At 37.1% G+C, this 19,949-nt stretch overlaps 1 protein-coding gene across 1 annotated transcript; it reads left to right on the forward strand.

The window, feature by feature from the left end:
* Positions 1–863: 863 nt before the first annotated feature.
* LOC116317717 (ladderlectin-like) lies at positions 864–19,035 on the forward strand. Its single transcript, XM_031736569.2, has 8 exons — positions 864–915; positions 9,439–9,607; positions 13,290–13,331; positions 13,430–13,524; positions 13,758–13,840; positions 17,661–17,795; positions 17,877–17,988; positions 18,431–19,035. Exons 4-8 carry the CDS (start codon positions 13,470–13,472, stop codon positions 18,496–18,498), a joined length of 453 nt encoding a protein of 150 aa, XP_031592429.1. The 5' UTR covers positions 864–915; positions 9,439–9,607; positions 13,290–13,331; positions 13,430–13,469; the 3' UTR covers positions 18,499–19,035.
* Positions 19,036–19,949: the final 914 nt, after the last annotated feature.

Genomic DNA, 19,949 nt, shown 5'->3' on the forward strand with positions numbered 1-19,949 from the left:
CAGAAAACTGTGTGAGCTCTTAATAAATCCAGATGTAATTTCCTACAAATTGTACATGTTTGAAAATTAATTCAATTCAGTTTTATTTATAAAGTGTTAATTCAGAGCATCACTTGCCAGGTGGAACCTAAATTGTGGACACAACTATTACCACTTTATTACTAAGCTGTATGTCCAGATTGTTACTCCCCGTTTGGGGGCCCTTATTATTCTATTCCATAAATTTCAGGGTAATATTATTCAACTGTAACAACTGTTACTATCATGATATTACATGGTTATTACTTTGGTAATTGCATACTTACAACTTAGAAATTACCACATTAATATCCTGTTGTTTCCCCCTTGTTACCCTACTATTACCTCTTTATTACCAAGCTGTAATAGAAAGTGCTACCAATTGATTTACTGTGAGCAACACAAATGTTAAAGGGGTGGGGGGGAAGTTGCTGAAGTAGCTTTCTGTCTCTAACAGTCTTCTTGGGCAGGGATTCCTGCAAAATTTGTGTTGATCACAATTGTTGATAGTTTGGTATAATGAGTAGTTTTGTTTGGTATTGCGCAGGGCTTGTCTGTGTCAATGTTTCAAACAACAGCATTATCAAAATGTGGCAATAACCAAATTGGCCAGCAGGTGTCATTGGGGAAATGATTTCAGATGTTTTTTTTAAAAGCCTCTATATAATTCTGGCACAAATGCCACGAGGTGCTTCACTACAGAGAACAGAGAGAGAGGCAGACAATTTATACACACAAGGGATAATAAGGAAACAGGCCACAGGTGGGAACACAGCTGACACTAATCCTGGCTGCTGTTAAAATAAAACAGGAAGTAACACACACTGATATGTGGTGGAGTAGGCATGGAGACTGGGACGGGGAAAGACAGAGACAGGACAGACAGACACGGGGAAGGTAAAATGCCAAAATGTTTTACTAAAAGTTTGTTTTGACGTAAATGATTTGGGTGAGAACATTCAAGCAATACTTTGTTCCATTCATTTGAAAAATCTATTTATAAAGCCCAATAAAATACCTGCAGCTGACACAAAACTTTTGTACATCAGAAAATAATAATATAAACAATATAACTGAACTATTGGCAGAAAATGTAAGACAAAAAAAAATGAATGAAAAAGATCAATGCCTCATACTGGGCTGAAGACTAAAGAGTACAAATATGTTGTGAGAAGAGTTTTTAAAATAGACAGCATCAGTGCCTGTCTAATGTGGAAAACCAGTTCATTCCATAAAACTGGAGTATCAATCAAAAATGCTCTGTCTCCTCCGAGCTTCTGCTTAGAGTTATGTATGTGTAGGAGCAGTTGGTCCGATAACCTAAGGGTCTGAGCAGGAGTGTAGGGGTGAAAACCATTTGAGGATTTAAAAATAAATATACGCACAATCTTTAGATTGACAGGTCATATAATACAATCTCTGGTTGGAGTGGCTATTACCATCAGTACTGTTTGAAATCAGCCACATCACCTTCTTGATCAGTAAACTTTATTATTTCTAATAGCTCTTGATTTCTTTTTCTTCTCTCGCCTCATCACAAGTGGTGACGGCAGATGGCTGAATCTCAGCTTAAATCAGCTTAACAGAATTGAAGCTGTACCGGAGTCACAGAGTATCAATTTCAACATTTTAATTTACACAGTACAATTCACGCTCCAAAAATCAGATAAAGTAATTGTTTATATAATACAGACTTTGCAAACAGAAAATTATTGCAAATTATTTTCTCATAGCACCCAAAATTGACTTCAGGTTACAGTCAGGGGAAAAAGCCACAACACCCTCATCACCCATAACACACATCACATTGCAAACCTCACCTGACAGAACAAGCAATGTTAAATTTATAATGTCTGTCTTTGATCAAGGCATTAATGGTAAGAAAATAAATAATAATACATTTCAATATGCCCATAGCACAAAATCTTACCCCAATCATGCTGCCCACAAGGACTGATTATCAGATAAAGTAATTTTAAAAAATGGATTAAGTTTTACTGTTCAAAATATTAACAGCCAGTAAAGAACAGAAGTAGCAGTAGGTCTTTGTGTGTAATGTCAGAAACATTTCTAGCTAGCCATTTAACTGGATGATAGTTCTAGTCTTTGAATTAGTCTACCAGGTTTACTTGTGCATTAAAGATGTTCAGGAGACCTTGATGTCTAAGGCAACAGCAAGCTTGGATGAGGAGAATTAATTGGAGCAATACATGTGTTGGATTTGATATGACCATTTTAATAATAGTTCAAATTTATACAAAAGCAAACCATCAATATGCATTTTCCTTTGCTCCCCATGTGCAACTCTGCATACAACAAACTATACATGTCTCTAGCACTAATAATAAAGGACAGCTGGCAGACTTTGCAAACTTACTTTACATGAACCAACAAGTCAAGACTTGCTAAGACTTTCTGTTAAGCTTGAGGTCTGCAGATACTTGGTGTCACTAGACAAATGAATGAATAAAAGTTCCTCTGTTAACTGAACTCTGCTTTGTGTCTCTCATGAGTGCCCTTTGTAACCCTAAGAAAAAATTCTCCACAAATATTTGCATAGTCTTTGTTTAATTTATTGCTTACCTGTCTAGTGAAGGTGTCCCCTGATCAGTGTGACAGCATTCAGCAACACTGACAGGTATTAGTATGTTCAGGTTTACGCACCAGTTTGTTTTCAAGATTGTTTCGAAAATCAAGATGACTTTTAAGCTATTAGTGTGGATTTGGTGAAGATGTGCTTCAACTGTGCAACAAAAATGTCCATATCTGTGCTGTAGACCTCCCTACCATTTTCCTTCGCCTGAACACAAATTGAAGTCTGCTGATTGCAGCGATAGTTGCAAGGAAAAAGCCTTTTAATGCAAGTACCACCAAAACTGTAACAATAATATGATTACCAAATTTACTACGTTTTGTTACATTTAGGCAATCTTTCAGGTAAGAAAATCCCACTGAAAATGCAGCATCCAGATGAAGAGAATCAGCTTTCTGGGGTCTTATTACTACCTTATGGAAAGTTTTAATGTGATTACAGTAAAGTGTTACTTTGTAACATGTTATAGTACAGCCAAGACAGATTATTACATACATTACAGCAGGGGTGTCAAACTCCCCCTCAAGGGCCGCTGTCTTGAAAATTTTTCCCTGCTACAGCACAATAAAATTAGTAGGTCATGAGCAAGACTCAATAGAACTGAATCAAAGTTTTAAGGTGAGGGAAGTTGAAGAATATTTAGGCAGATGTAAGTGTAAATGTAATCGTTTAGCAAAAATCTGTTTAATGCAAAGTTTAAAGGTGTGCTTGTGTGCGTGTGTGTGTGTGTGTGTGTGTGTGTAATAACTGAAGATTTATACAAACTAAGAGGTGAAAAGGAGACGTTAATATCTTCAGCTTGTTCTTCTGCCGTTCTGCAAGAAGAATGATGTTGCATGTTTAAATTTTGTCCACATGGTGGCACTGTAAGAATGCAGTACCACATGACACATCCATGTCTGACACTTGTGGGCCTTTTTAGCAAAAAAAAAAAAATCATTAGGTTTTAACTTTATTTTTTATTGTTGTAATGGCTCAGTGTGGGGAAATAGAATAATTTCTATTGAGAGCTCCAGTAGTTATTGTTAGTGTAGAGGCCATTATCAGCTGACCTGCTGCTCTTTGTGGATCAATTTGGTATGAAGGTGGAATTCAGTGAATGGATCTCACCATCATCAGCTAAAATTCATACGAATCTCTGCTACACTTGATGTAACCAAACTCTGAGCATGAAACCACAGCCACTGTGCACCAGTCACACACTGTTCTTTACTTTAAATCCATCTCAGTTCAGCAAACTAACCTGTTTATCCTGGACTAACATGCAACCTTTAAATAACACAGTTAGTCTGCCTCAGTTTATTTAACAGTATGTTTCACATCATGAAAAAACATGTCACATGAACAGACCCAATATCTGGTTTAAAAACATGAGGACTTACATGTGACCTTTAAATGAGCAGTCCTTACCTTAAATCTAGCTTCTCTTCTTCCTCTCCTGTCCTCTTTCTTATCTTTCTCCCTCTCTCTATCTTTTCTCTTCCTGTGAAACACAGCAGCTGGACCAGCTAACAACACACTGTGCGACAAACTGCACACAAACAGTTCTGATTTGGGCCAAAAAGGAAAGGAAAACTGTTTTACTTTAACTCCTGAGTATGGCACACATCATCTCTTTTTATGCACCATGCCACCATGATTAATAAATGAAGAGGACTGCCTTCCATGTGTTTCTGTTTAGGCTCAAATCAGTTTGATGTTTTAAGGCTTGCAGTGACAAAATAATAACTGTCCTGAAATGCATTAAAGTAAAAGTATTATTTGTGTTATTAAGGGTACTAAATAAGATGAGAGCTAAATTTAAGTACAAAGTGGTTAAGTTAGTGCAATGGCCAAATGTTTGGGTCTTGTGAATAAACTACTATTCTTTTAACTTAACTAGTGAACTGATTGCTTGTTTCTCCTTAAATGTCCGTTTGGCTTGACACCACCAATAGAACCAGCTTAGGCAACAAAATAACTGAACTAACCTTAACATTAATGTAATTGATCCTGATGTTTGTCCGGGGCTGTAAAATTGATATTCAGCTCAGTGTCACGGTCCTCCTGTCCTCCATGGCGTTCTGTCAAAGTTTAGGCAGCGTTCACAACCTTTGTACATGTTTCAGATTGTTCTGTTTGTGGATATTCTGGCATTAATTACCCATAACATCGTAACGTCTAACGTTAAAGTCGATCTTTGAACGGCGTGCATCATAAAGTAAAAGCTTTAAAAGCAACTGGAAACTGAGCTGCATTAAGTGCTAACATCACTAATGTCACGTAACTTTGCTGACAGTCAGACAAATGTAACATTTTTAATGATCTTTGTTACTGGAACATTTGTATCGCTACATAAATAAGTAAGATAAAATCCAGCACTTTTAGAATTTTACTCTTTGGCTCTCCCCTTTGAGCCCTCTGCCATTTTTCCGAAAAAAAATATCAAAAATCACACTTCCACATCTGGTCCGTCAAGTTATTATGTCCCCAGTTTTTGCTTTGTTTTCTTTTTTCTAATATGTTTTCTTTTTTCTAATTCGTTTTCTTTTGTTCTACTTCCGTTGTGTTTTGCGTGCTTTTGGTTCATTTTTCTATATGCTGGTGTTTTCTTACGTTGCAGTCCATTTGTACTGAGGGCATGGCAGGAGTCACACTTTCAGTACTGAACAATGCCAGCACACAGGTAGACAGCAGTCCTGATATCAAAACAACCAAAAATAGACACAAACTATGAACTCAAATTTTATCAGCTTAAATGCTCTGCTAAATAGAAGCTTTGTTAAGAAATAAGACCTTTTTTTAGGTTTGTCGCTTATTAATGTCATGCACTATCTCATACCCGTATACTAATTAAAGGACTACAGCTAGTATTTTGTTGAATAGCTGGAAAATACTTCTGACCTACAGACAAAGACCTACTGCTTCTACTGTTCTTTACTGTGGCTGTTAATAATCTAAAAAGTAAAATATAATTTACTGGACTGCCAACTATTTTTTTTGTGGTTTTTTATTACCGTGTGTTGTAATGAGTCCTTGTGGATAGCATAGCTGGAGTGGGGTCCTGTTCTGGGATCATACTTAAATGTATAAGTTTTCACTTCAAGTTGAATTAATTTTCTATTTGGAAATGTATACATGCAGTGAATAAACAGTCCATTCTACTATAGAGTAAGAGTACACGAGTTATCGTGACGTACATATGACTTAATGGATGAAAATATAACAATGTAAAACAATAAAATACAACATAAAAACAACAAATTAGTTGAAAGCCTGTCTATATAAAAATGTCTTCAGCTGCTGCTGCTTTTTAAACTTTATCATGCATTACTTAATGCTTTGCTGCCTATGCCATATATATGAGCGAGTAAAAAGAGATTATCTTCTACCGTTTTTTAATGAACTGTCTCTTTGAATTATCTGTTTTCTACAGCAACACTAAACATCACTATAAAGCTGCTGACTGTGTCTGAACTTCTCTATGCCATAATGCTTCTGAGAACTACTCACATTTCTGTTATGGTGAACAGAAGAAAAGCACCTCAGTGTCCTTTATGATGTCCAGCTAAGTTTGTAGCAAAACAGTTATATATTTTATATCTGACGTAAACTGAATAAAAGAAAATAAATACTGAATCACTCAAAAGAAGTGAGGAATCAGCCCCAGCCACTTCCGGGTAGGAGAGTGTTGTTTGAGCTCTAGAACACCATGGTCAGCCATGTAAGGTGAACAATGTTTTAATTAATTGTCTTTATCGCTGAGGATTATCATGATTGTGATAAGGAAGAACATACTGATAAACATTGCTTTTCTGTCAATGTTTATACCTACCACTTTCTACCTGATACTGTATCAGCTAACAAAACCAAGATGCCTATGCCCGGCTCCTCATTGTGGATTTAGGCCTAACCTTTTACATCACCATGACATGTCAGCTGGTGCTGGATGTGCTGAGGAGCTGAGGTCGCTTACCTACATAGTTACATCAGCTACCTAAAATGCGAAATTTCAGAGATTGAACAATAACGTTTGTGAAATTATATCTCAATATCAGGGATATTTATATTGAGTCCTCTCAAATTGATATTGTTTCTATAGTGCCCATGAGTTTTCTATGCATCTTCCTGCTTATGCAATATTTACTTATATATAGTTATATAACTCTTTTATAATGGTGTTCAGTATGAATCACTGCTTTAATGCAACAGCTACCTCTTTTAGATCTAACTCTGTGCTGCAGATAACCAAAGCACATGTATTTTAGTCACTCTCCATGATTCTCTCCCACAGTAATTACTAAAGCAGCATCTGCTGCTTTTGTTTTGAGAATGCACGCATCATTCTTTACACAAATTAATGGTTGTTGCTGATGGATAATGCTGCTAATATTTAATAAACTCTACTTAAACTCTACTTCTAATCACTACTACAATGTCTACTTATACTCAGCTTTCACAATAAAATCTGTAGTAATAAGGCATCAGCAGTTGTTTTTTATTTAAGAGCTCAAATGGCCAAAAAGAAATGTCTTTAGTATATGTTTTTAACTCCCTGAACAGAGTTTACTTTTAAACTGAATTTTTTCCAATAAGATACAGAAATACCTTATAAGTTGTAGTGTGTTTGTACTCCGTGGAACCTCTCTACTCACCATCAGTGTACGTGGAATTAAGTCAGCATCAACTCAAATTAGGGATAAGGCAATTATTTTTGTTTTGGTTGAGAAAAGGTGTTATATCCTTACAGAAGAAATGTCAATTATATACGAGCCAGTCTGCAGTTTTAGATCCACAGTCAGAGTTCTTCTGTGTTAAAAACTCAATAATTAAACCCAAAGACGACCATGCTTTTGCCATCATGGCTGCAATTAATTAATTAATTAGTTAATTAATTAAGTACTAATGAAGTAATTTTCTGCAAAATGGATGTTTCACTATTCAACTTTATATGTAATATTTATATATATCTTTATATATTATATATAAAATTAATACAGTGATAATCACTTATCTCCATTTCCTATTGGAAATTATACATTGAAACATACAATTAAACTTTGGAGAGCTTAGGCTTATCTGAGCATATAATAATGGAGACACAGTAAGTTATTTTCATTAAACTTTAATTAAAAAAGAAGAACATGAAACAATGCTGTAACCCTTAAAATATTAGCTTAACATTAAGCATTAACAACATTAACAAAACAATACTTACACTCAGAAACACCGTAGAATTTACAAGGTTTTCAATTTGGAAAATGTCTTTTACTTTGTGAGCAAGCGTCCAAAAACTTCCTCAGACTGTCAACACAATTCCTGTGTCCTAAAAGGAAATGAACTGCAGTGAATAATTAACAGTACAAGTCAATCTCGTTTTTTATTTTATTTATTTATATTGGATGTTATAACAAGCAAAGGTTCGAAGTTCTTCAGAGGTTTTTTAAGGAAAGAAAGGGACATTGAGGCCTTTTTTTTTTTTTTTACTTTTTCAAAGGTATTGCAGGTCTCTGAACTTTGATGTTTTACATAGTTTATAACTCCATTTTGTCTGTTTTCTCTTTTTTAAAATCTGTCAGGATGATTTCAATAATTCATTTCACAATTCACAGTGTTGCAGCCTGTAGGCTGATTTGAGAGCATAAATGAAGTTCAGGTTCAACTAAGTAATTTTCTTTCTTTTTCTATGCAGATCTTGTATGATGAAAAAGACTCACAAAGGAAAAGTGAAAGTTTCTCTCAGTAAGATCACAGATTTAATTATGATACCTGCTGGCAGCCAGCGCCTCCAATCCACGTGTATTTTGCTCATGCTTCCTTTTATCCTGCAATAATCCTTATCAATGTGTATCTCCTCTAAACTCAATACAAGATTTGCTTTCCTAAACAGGCAGTTTGTCTATGGTGGAAACTTCAATTTGATAAATTAAACTGGTGTGGGTCACAATCAGGTTTCTGGTGAACCCATAGTGAAACTTAGCCCCACCCTATGTTAAATGCATTTAATAAAATCAGAATAAAACAAATTATCTGACTTTAGTGAGTAACAAACATTAATATGTTTGTTTTTCTGAACAATGAGAGTTTTCGGGATGCCAATGATGTAGAAAAATACTTCCTTATATACAAATACTCATAGCCTGCAGGACAATTTTGATATCACAGAGAAATATCAAATATCAAAAACATATTAAGCTGGTCAACTTAGCATATATTGTTGACTCCACAAGTTAAGGTGAGACACTTGACTTGATGTGGCGGTTGGGGTTATAATGTGTGACTTTACAACACTAAGCAGTAACACCTGCTTTTTGAGAAATGACAACTTGAGAGTGGTGCGAGAAGGAAGGATTTTGGTGTGGAGTGAGCAGATTGGCAGAGAGCATGTGGAGCTGTGTGCGAGAGTGAGGACCCTGTTCCCCTGACTTTCCCTGTGGACCTCTGGATTCTGTGGACCCCCTCTTCCCCACTTGTATATAGTCCACTCGGTGTTGTGTAAATAAAGAACTGTTTATTGTGATTCGCAGTCCGTGCTTGAGTCTGTCCTGCTCAGTCGTGACATCAATAACACACACCTTCCAAAATTCATATAGTGACATACTGAAAAAAAAATGCATTTGTGTAAAATGCAAATTTAAAAACTAATTTCAATGATCTGAAAATTACACAAACTCATATTTTATTCACAATAGAACACAGAAAAGATTATAAATGTCTGTCTGCATGGGTTCCCTCTGAGTACTGTGGCTTTCTCTCACAGTCCAAAGACATGCAGTAAGCCAGGTAAGGATAATTGGTGTTCCTAAAATGGCTGTAGGTGTGAATGACTGTCTGTTTCTCTGTGTTAGCCCTGCGGCAGCGTGGATACTCATACAGGTTGTACCCTCAGAGGTCCTGATGACCTCTATACTGTCAGCAGCAGAGTGACTGTGGAGAAGAGACAGAGCAACAACATCACCTGCAGAGTCCAAGAGAGGAACACCAACCAGAGCAGAGAGACACACAAACATGTTCCAGGTAAAGTTCATGCATATGCTAATGTGAATTCTTTGGAAAACCTGGACAAGTTTGGTCAAATTATTTGTGAACTGTTGTACATTAAAATTAAATTTCAGTTCACTCAGTTTTGTTTTTATAGCACCAAATCAGAACATCAGCTGCGTCAAGGTGCTTTTTATTGCTTTTTAAGATAGAGACACCTGTGGAAGAGAGCATGAGATTAATAATGACAAATGATAAAATGCAGATTGGTAGTGAGTGAAAAAGGTGAGTGAAGAACAAACACTGAGTGCATGATTGGAAGCACGCAGCAGCCTAGACATATTGCAAGCTGTTGTCACTTCAGATGATTTCTCCATGGTCATCGGTCCTTGTTAACTACACTTCTACAGAGTCCTCTATGTTACATAGTGCATAGTATTTTTTGCTATAGTGACATAGTTTGGCTTTTGGTTTTCATCAGGGCCATCATTTAACATCCTGGGGTCAACATTTTAAACATATTTAGTGTAAAAACCATCAAATTTTATACATCCACATACATTATGCAGTGGGTGAACTGGACCCCAATCAATCCAATACTGGATTGATTGGGGTCCAGATTAATTGTTCTGGTCTGTTCGGAGGCAGCCTGAGAAAAGGACTATATAACAAGGTTGTAAATGTTGGATAATGAGTCTGAGGTGATATGGTACTATGGCCTTTAAGCCCAACACTTACTTGCACTCTGTAAACTCAGCACCAGATGCCATTAATTCTTTATTCGGGTAATGTCTTAAAATGTTATGTTATATGGTTATAGCATCTATGTAGGCTACTGGGTGTGTGCCTGGAATGCCTATTAATATTAAGGTCAGAATTAGGCAAGAAACTAGTGTTTCAGAGCAGCAATACTTGAAGGCCAACAAGGCTACAAGAAGATTTCTGCTCATTAGTTGTTTTCTGTTGTTGTTTTTGTTTGTTTTTTCAAAGTTTATTAATGACTGATTTTCAACCAGATGTAGGTTTAGCATTTTTTTTTTTTTAAATGACATTGTGGTATCATTGTGCAATCTTTAAATGAATACTATTTGCATTTTGTCATTTACGGAAAGTTGGGTCTGCAGAACACTTGTGAATCATTAACTTGTAGATTACACACTGTCCAAAACTCAGATTGTTTTTTGGTGTTGCCAGACTTTACAACAAGGACACAGATAACGGTGGTTTGTGGGCTGTTTTTCGGTTCATCTTTGATAAAGTGGCGGTTATGCCAAGCTCAAAAATCTTTAGATTTAAGCTTCAACCCTGGTAACCGGATATACATATTGCTCTGTGAACCACTAAACATATTTCTTTTAAAGTATGCAATATCTTCATCTTCTTGATGATCAGATGAAATACACAGAAGGCATGAGTCCTGAATGTGTCAAGAGAGGTGGGATGGAAGATCAAGTCCCCCTGTGTTACCGTCCATTATATCTGAGAGAGGATAAAAGGACTTAACATCTATATGTATGTATGTGTATATTGAATGTACACGTGAATTTATATTGAATGTGTTCGCCCTGCGACCCTGGATTGGATAATGCCGGGCTCACACTGTGCGATTTTTGACCCATTTTGAGCCGATTTTTGAGTCGTGCGACCGTTTTGGCAATCGGCCCGAGTTTGTCCTTCATCGTGCCTCGTGCATCGTGTAGTGTACGTGGGGTAACGAGAAGCGATTAACACCTCACGACCAGCTCCCGATCATCAATCGCTTGGTCGGGCGACCGTCGTGAGGGTGTCACTGCAGCTTCTCACACTGCGCACGCGCAAACACAAATGTCAGCGAAAAAGACGGCGCAGCACGGCAGTGCAGCGTGTGATCTGGACACAAGCGATGGAGGCACAACTTGTAGAACTTTGGAAAGCTCACCCGAGCCTTTTCGATGTGGCCTCACAAAATTATCACGACCACAAGAACCGTGAAAATAGTTGGATCTACACTGCTGCTCAATCACAGCTGCCTGATCAATGTTTTTCATAAAGTTGATGGTGGTGGTGTGCATGTCTGTGTGAGTGAAAGACAGAGAGGCAGAGCAAGCGGCAGAATTTCTGTTATAACCTTCATTTTATGAACGCACAGTTTGAGCACTCAGGTCGCATCAGAGCATCGGGCCGTATAGTGTGAGACCCTGCATCGTGACCTATGAACTTCTAACCCCTGCGAGTCAATCGTACAGTTTGAGCAGGAGCTGAATCGCGCGACTGAAAAAATCGCACAGTGTGAGCCCGGCATAAGCAGAAGAGAATGGATGGATGGATGCATACTCTGACTCACCCAGTGGGCTTTGAGGAAAGAAGACAAGTGTAGTTACATTTTGAGGGTAAAATGATCACTTTAGGGTGAAAATTGTGGTCACAGTGGCAGGTGAAAGAGAAATTGAAAGTATTGAGCAACAATCCTACTAATAATAAACAAAATGGGTGATGCGAATAACATATACTAGGATCATTGCAAACTAAAAATAAATTGCAATAATAGCCTGTCTAACCTTTGGTTCTTGGCAAAATACCATCAAAATCTCTATTTGTCTGTGTTGGAGCCTGTGGCTGTTTGGAAGTCACATAACATACTGGGACTATAATGTTCACTGTTGATATCGGGAACAGAGAGAGGAAATGGGTTAAGAAAAAAATACTAATACTAAAAATACGATTAAAAAAAACAAACAAAAAAACAAGCTTCAGCATTATTAGCTTAGAATAATGATCTTAACTTTGATAGAGCAATCTGGACATCTTTTTTTTTTACATTTGGGAACTTTTCTTCCTTTCTTTGTTCTTTTTTTATGAAATTTGAAATTTAAATGATGAAGTAAAATAGTTTTGTTGAAAACTGTGCTTTCTACCTCCTTACTGTGCATAGAAATAAACTGTATTCACTATTGTAGACACATTCCATAGCTCTATGTGAGAAGTTGATCGGGCTGCAACGATTCATCGAGTAATTCGAATAATTTAATTATAAAAAGTCCTCAACACAAATTATTTGTTTCAAAGCGTTGTATAACGGCTTTGTGTTAATGCCAATGTGCCAGTGTGTTAAACAATGGAAAAGCGAGTACTGGAGGAGTCGGAGTCTGTTTACACACATCATGAACCTCAAAGACGAAACAAACTCAGGTTGAGTGAGAGAAAACGTGTTTCTAGCATCCAAAACACCAGCACTTTTTCCTGTAATCACTATTAAAACCTTTACTTAGAAAAAGCCAGTGAGAGGCCTTCTTCAAACCACCTGATCAACAAACTCTGACAGAAAAGCAGACTTTGTAGCTGCTCCATCCACCGCAATTTGTTTTATGTAGCAAAAAAAATCTGCAGTAAGCCTCCACAAGTCATATTAAAATATGCAGATAATCTATATCCTAATTAAAAAATAATAATTTCTTATTGTTTATGGTTCTGAGCATATTCCGTGTGTCATATTCAAATTTCGGATCAAACAAGACGTGACTTGAGGAAACATAGAAGGAAGAACTTGAGTTTCTGCGATTCACTAAATGTTTACTTTTGAAAAACCAACAGTGTGGGATGTGCTGCCCTTTGATTTGTTGACCAATAAACTGATAAAAAAAAAAAATTGGGTCATACACAGATGAGAAGACTTATCTGAACACGGATATGGAGATAAGTTAGTGTATATAAGATCCACTTTTTTCCTCTGGTCCAACAGATTAAACACAGGAGAGCCACCGAGTGAATCCTTCTTCTGCAGGTTTACTCTGACTCTTTTCTCTTTGCCCCAATTTTCTCCTTCACACTTTCACTCCCTCCATGATCATTAGTAACTTCTCCGTCTTTGTTCTTTTTAAGCTCACTGATCATATTCATTGTCTCCATCATCTTCAAAAGGATGTTGACTCTTTCTCTGCTTGTTTGTGCCTTAATTGCTCTGGCCAGAGCTGATGGTGAGTACAGTAATGTGCAAAACTATGTACACAGTATTAAATCCTCACAAATTGGCTGTGCTCTCGTCAGGCAAGAAAAAATTGAAAAATTAAAAGAGTAAAACACTTGATGTGACCAGAGTCAAAGTAAATATGCAAAGAAAAGCAATGAGGGAGCCTTATCATGATGACACAATATCATACCATATACAATTCTCTACTTGTTTTCACTTTAATTTTTCACCCATCTGCAGCTACTTGCCCTGATAATTGGAGTGAGTTTGGAGGTCGCTGTTTCCACTACGTTTCAGTAAAGATGACCTGGGCTGAGGCTGAGGTAAGCCAGAGGATTGTGATTCACTCAAAAATGTTGACACTGTGTTTAGTCTGTGGACACACAATTGCCGTTTTCAGCCAACAGTCAGTTTGCTGACTGTTCTCAACAGTGAGTGTTAACTTGATTAATGTGCTTGGGTGCTTAACGCTTATCAGCTGTTTGGGCTGAATTTTGTGGAGGCTGGGATGATGTCTTTCGGAAATGTGCAACTGAGAAAACCAACATCTCATGGTGCCGTTTATAAAACGGGACATTAGACTACCAAAACATGCAGTCTGTTACACTGCATATCAAACAGGAAAACCTTAAATTTAGGTTTTCAGTTTTGGTTGATATTCTGTTTTGGTTGTTTCTCTTGAAACAGACAATTTGTTTCAAGGAGAAGAGTACATGCTCTCACAGTTACCCCAAGATAAAAAGAGTCATATTCTGATGTTGGCATTTTCATGAACGCAGCTCTGCACTGAAAACTATTTTCTAAACAGGCATGTTTAGTGTAGAATTGAAATTACTTCTGCATATTTTTAAATTTCACTCTGTTTTAAATTTAACGTGATGTGACAAAGATTGAAGACGTATTAATGACAATTTCAGTAACATACTCTGGACTCCATATTTTTAAAAAGGGGATGAATGGTATTCTAAAAATCAGATACATGTTTTATGATTAATCTTATTAAAGAACAAAACACATCAATAGCATTCAGTAAGAAAGTTTTATAGATAGGTAGAGTTGGGGGGTTGCTGCTTGTCTGTTGAAGGCTCTTCCATCATTAAGATGTGATGATAGTTTCAAAGTAATGCAAATGAAGAGCGGCAGCTGAACAACAAGGATTAAATGACAAATATATTACTATTTTATAAAACAGCTCAATGCTATGATTCAGTTAAAATGATAGAATCCCTGAACAAATTTAAAAGGTATAAATATATAATGTAGCAAGCCTGTAAACAAAGGAGCCACAACACTGCTCCTCTTCGTGGATATACAAGACATTACCACCAATTTTCCTAATAGGCATTTAGGGAAGTTACCATTTATGGTCACATTGTCCACGTCACAGGCAAGGAATGTCATTGCTGCCAAGAATCAGCTGAGAGTCAGTCAGGAATTGTTCAGGCTTCCACGATGGTCCTGTCAAAGACCCAGCAGCCATTTTAATTGGCTGTATATCATATGTATGTCCTGCTAGATGTTATTGCAGCATTAAGTACTGTTCATCATATTTTAATACAGAGACTAGAATACACCTTAGATATTAAAGAAAATTCTATACACTTGTTTGAATTTTATCAATATCCAGTTATACTAACTAAAGTTTTTTTTACATGCCCTAAAAATCTTAGAAACATAGAGTCTGCCAAAACACTGCAGCAAGAGTACTAACATGAACTAGAACGAGACATCACATTTCTCCCATATTAGTTTGTCTTCGTTGGTCCCCTTTTAAATCTAGAATTGATTTTAAAATCATTCTACTCACAAGGCCTATAATGAGGACCCATTGCATCTTAAAACTTCATAGCACCATATTATCCATGTCAGTAACATGGGAGGCAGAGCTTTCTACTTACACTTAGCTAAGAAAGAAAGTAAAAAGTAGCTCTTTGAAGAACATCGCAGAAAAAATATTTAATGGAAACGCTAACTGAATCTTGTGTTATAATAATAAAAAATAGTATTAGTAAATGGAAATAGAAAGAATTTTTTAAATTTGTGTCGACACATTAACAGAAAAATGAGTTTAGCCAGTGGTTAAAGTGTGATTCAGCAGGTGGGGAGGGATCTGTTGTAGTGGCTCACCATGAATCATAACTCACATTTCTCCAATAGATTTTATCCAGTATTTTTCTGCAGTAGATTTTATGTATGTAAAGGCTGGGATCTGCTGCTGCTCTGAGATTTACTCCTCTTTGTGTTTTTCATCCCCTACACTGACAGTGTACTCTCAGTGTAGGGGTGTGCCCGGTGGAAGTGGGGATGCAGGGGCTGTGTTGCCAGTACAACAGCAAAACTGCTTAGAGAGATTGGAATCAGGACAGGCGCAACGGCAGGGTGTAGGAGAATTAGCTAACACTGCTGAGAGGACCAGTCACTGGCTATGGCTAAAGAAGGCTGACATCACTTTGGCAGCTAAGGCAGTCAGCTAACCGTGAGACACACACCCAGGACTGATCAACCCTAGTGGGCCTGCCTCAGTAGAGGGCGTCAAAAGGGTAAAACCTAACAGTAGAAATTTTGCTGATTGACTGATACAGCTGTGTCAGGACCTCCTGGGGGCTGTGCAGTTAACCTCATGGTAGTGAAACCAAAAGGAGGAATGAAGGAGAAAAAAAGAAAAGGAAAAATGTTCAGCTCTTCTCCCCTCTGCTCTTCTTCCTTTTCTGGGAGGCAGTGGGGAGGTAGAGCGTACAGCCCAATGTGGCGGGGATGTGTGGGATGCCCGTTCAGGCGCTCCCCCCCCCCCTTCTGGCTCTCCTCTCTCCTATCTTGTCTCTTTTGTCTTACTTCTCTCTATCACCTTTTCTATCCCTTTGAAGAAGTGAGGCTCCATAAATATTAAAGAGGTAAGTATTACTTCTCAGTTGCAGTGAATTGATAGAAGAAAATAAATTGTCGAAAACTAAACAGAAGAAAGTAGAAGAGAAATAACAATTTAACACCCTGGCAGGGCGTCTAGTGATAATGGCCAAAACACCTGATGAATCCAAGGTCCACTACTGACGATGTCTCCCAAATTTTAATATGATAATTTAGATCAGATCTCAAATCCCTAAACCTAACCAAGGAAGGTGAAAAATGGCAGATTAGCTTGGGATAAAAGACCGAAACACCCTGTGAAGTCGAGTCACACAACGATGTGTGCCGCTGGTAAAGTTTCTGGGCTGCGTTTCCTCATAGCAACCATCCCTCAAGATTTTCTCCATTTTAAGCAATGCATTATCAGGGATCGTGACATCTAGTCCTTTTACTGAATCTGCCTTTATACTAGACAATGTGCAGTTAATATAAAAGTTGAAACTAGTGAATGATTCTCAGCGTCATCACATTAAATCAGCTGAAACCAGTCAACATAAAGCTGTACTGTAGATTCACCACAGTTTGGCAAGTTAAGCTGTTAATTCTGCAATAAACTGCTGGGCATTTGAATAATACAAAGTTAGTATACCTGATTTCCAGGACATTGTGAAATGCAATAAATAAATAACTCATCATATAATGATCGAACATCATTAAAAAATGACATTACATGTAATCTTTAAATTTCCACTTTATCGAATGCCACTCACTTTATGCTCACTTTTCTGTTGCTATCTAGATGATGAAATACCGGAACAACTTATGGACATCTGCACTTGTTCCCTAGTACATTAACCCCTGGGTATAGTGGTATAAATGTATGTAATTAACACTGGCGATGGTTGCAGCAAGTCTTGTATGTGCTATTATGTGCTGGGTAATATAAACTGGCCTCAGATTTCTTAAAGCTAAAGTAATGAGCCTTTCAGAAACCTCGAAATTCTGCTTACATACAGTAGCAAAGTATCTTTACTTTGTTAATTCCACCTCTGCAAATAAACACTCCTTACAGAGTAACTGTGACATAATTTAAAAAAAAAAAAGTTTTGACATGCTAGTGGTGTACAAATAGTTTACTGCCAGTGAACTCCCTAAAGATTGACCTCAATCAATCCATGATTGAGTTGTTGCAGATCAGTCCCTTTGGTCCAGATATTCATTTCAAGTAGCCACGTTTTTCTCCAGCAACCATCTCCTCCTGTCTTTCTTTGTGTGTCTTTTTGTCCATCTCCAATGTAGAAAAACTGTCAGTCCATGAAAGCAAACCTCGCATCGGTACACAGTGCTGAAGAGAATCAAAACATTCAGAAGGTGATAAAAGCTACATCATTGAATGAATCACGGACATGGATTGGAGGCACTGATTGCCAGATGGTAATTTATCCAAATAAAAGCTGATCTTAATGAGAGAAGGACACTTTGAACTTTTAAATCTCTGTTTTATTTCATCTTTAGACAAATCTCTGGCTCTGGAGCGATGGCAGTCAATTTGTATTTTCAGAATGGATGCCGGGGCAACCAGACAATTGGGAAAATAATGAGGCTTGTATAGAGATAAATTATGGAGGTAAATCCCTAAAACATTATTTACTGAGATGTCTGAGCTGTCTGAATAAACATTTTAATGTGGCAAGGGGACTTTACTACTACATTCCACAGTCTCTTAGATTCCACAGCATCTGAGGGACATCAAGTAAAGCTAAAAGTCAGATGATCTTGATAATGACAAGAGTGTATATATGTGTGTGTGTGTGTGTGTGTGTGTATGTATGTATATGTGTACACACACACACACACACACACACATATATATATATATATATATATATATATGACTATGTTTTTTATAGACTTGATGATTTTCTGTTTATTATTATTTTCTGTTTATTAATAATACTAAAATTAACATTTATTACTTTTGAATTACTTTCTTTAAAACACTAAAGCATTTAATTGCCAGTTTCAGGTCTACAGTTCTAACTTGTCTCCTGTGTTTTTTCTGGTCACAGAAGAAGGCAAATGGAATGATATACCGTGTTCCTTTCGTCGTCAATCCCTGTGTGCCCTCAGTCTGTAAATGATGCTGAGCCGATGCAAAGAGTTGCTGCACCCACCAGATTTTGACATCAGCTTCCAGTATTAGCAGGCCTTTTTTGGTTTTCTGGTTCACTGTAACAGCAAACAGGAGCTAGATTTCCTATTAGGTCTATAATAAGAGGAGGCTGGATGTATTATGAGTAGAATAGTTCAAGTTTTATTCTGAAAATATATATAATTTTTTTCCCGTATGCTTTTACAAATCTACATCATTCAAACAGCCTTTGTCTTAGAACTTCTGTCAAACCTTTTCTTGCTGTGTTTTGTAATGTTTTTTTCCCTTTTTGTGCATCATGACACCAGAGCAAACAGCAACCTTTGTACCTACATCATAGTGTTAAGCACCATTTTAGTCAACATATACTGCATGTCACTGTCAGAAAGGAAAATAATATCTGAAGAGACGCGTTTTTTTGTCCTATACATTCTATAATGTTATAGTGCCACCATGTGGACAAACATGCTACATGATTCCTTCTGCAGTGGTAAATAAAGTATGACTAAAGATAAAACATCATTTTAATTCTGTTTTTCTTCCAAAGTGGCGGTGGACTTCTTGGGGATGACATTACAAAAGCAAAGTATTTTGTATGAAGACTCTTAACTGGCATTCTGCAGGGCAACATAGCAGGTGATGAACTGGGCCATACTGGTCTTTTAACACTTTTTTTTTCTTTTTTTTGGCTTTCCTGCATCATCATAGAAACAAGAGTTTCTTCTTTGTTTATAGTGTCATGCCCAATATCCATTGTAGGAGTAAATTCCAGCAAAGTGTACTTCCTTTTTAATACAGTCTGGCTTATATGCATGGTGACACTTTTGGCATCCACCAAAGGAAAGGGAAAAAAAAAATTCTGTTGCACATTGTATCAAGAAAATGCTAATCCTAGAAACGTTGTAAAACATTTCCCAGCAAAGTGGGCAATCTGTGACCTCTGTGGACTTGGTGCAACCAAATATCCCAGAATGCATTTCGTCCAAAACTCGAACAAACAAACGCAGCATTGGTGGAGGATAGCGGCTAATACTATAAGTAAAGTTTGAAATATTACTGTTTCTGCAACACAAAATAAATGTTTAAGATATTTTCAGGCGAGACTGTAGATGTGTAAATTTCAAATATCTGCTTGATTTATCAAGGCATCACATATTTGCAAAACTGCTCTGACATTTTCAGAGATGTCTGTTACCCCATCAGCTTGATAGCTGACAGGGAGGTCAAGGCTCACTAGAGCCAGCAAGAAGGCCTGACTCTCGGCACATCATTTTCAAACCCCCCACGGGATTCCAATACTCGTTGGAGATTAAACATGAGATATAATTCACTTAGATTACTTCTAAATGTTAATGTTTTGTTTATTTCAGTGTTTTACTTGTTCCAGAACAAATCGATTTGGCTGAGATTAAAGTTAAATAAAAAGGTCCAGCCAT

This window comes from Oreochromis aureus, linkage group 3 (assembly GCF_013358895.1).
Source record: "Oreochromis aureus strain Israel breed Guangdong linkage group 3, ZZ_aureus, whole genome shotgun sequence".
NCBI classification, from domain to species: Eukaryota; Metazoa; Chordata; class Actinopteri; order Cichliformes; family Cichlidae; genus Oreochromis; species Oreochromis aureus.

Excerpts from the sequence above, each read along its gene's own strand:
- LOC116317717 (XM_031736569.2), top strand. The coding sequence starts at position 13,470 with ATGTTGACTCTTTCTCTGCTTGTTTGTGCCTTAATTGCTCTGGCCAGA. Across the intron at positions 13,841-17,660 it reads TGACCTGGGCTGAGGCTGAG|AAAAACTGTCAGTCCATGAA; the intron begins GTAAGCCAGAGG and ends TCTCCAATGTAG. Across the intron at positions 17,796-17,876 it reads GAGGCACTGATTGCCAGATG|ACAAATCTCTGGCTCTGGAG; the intron begins GTAATTTATCCA and ends TTTCATCTTTAG.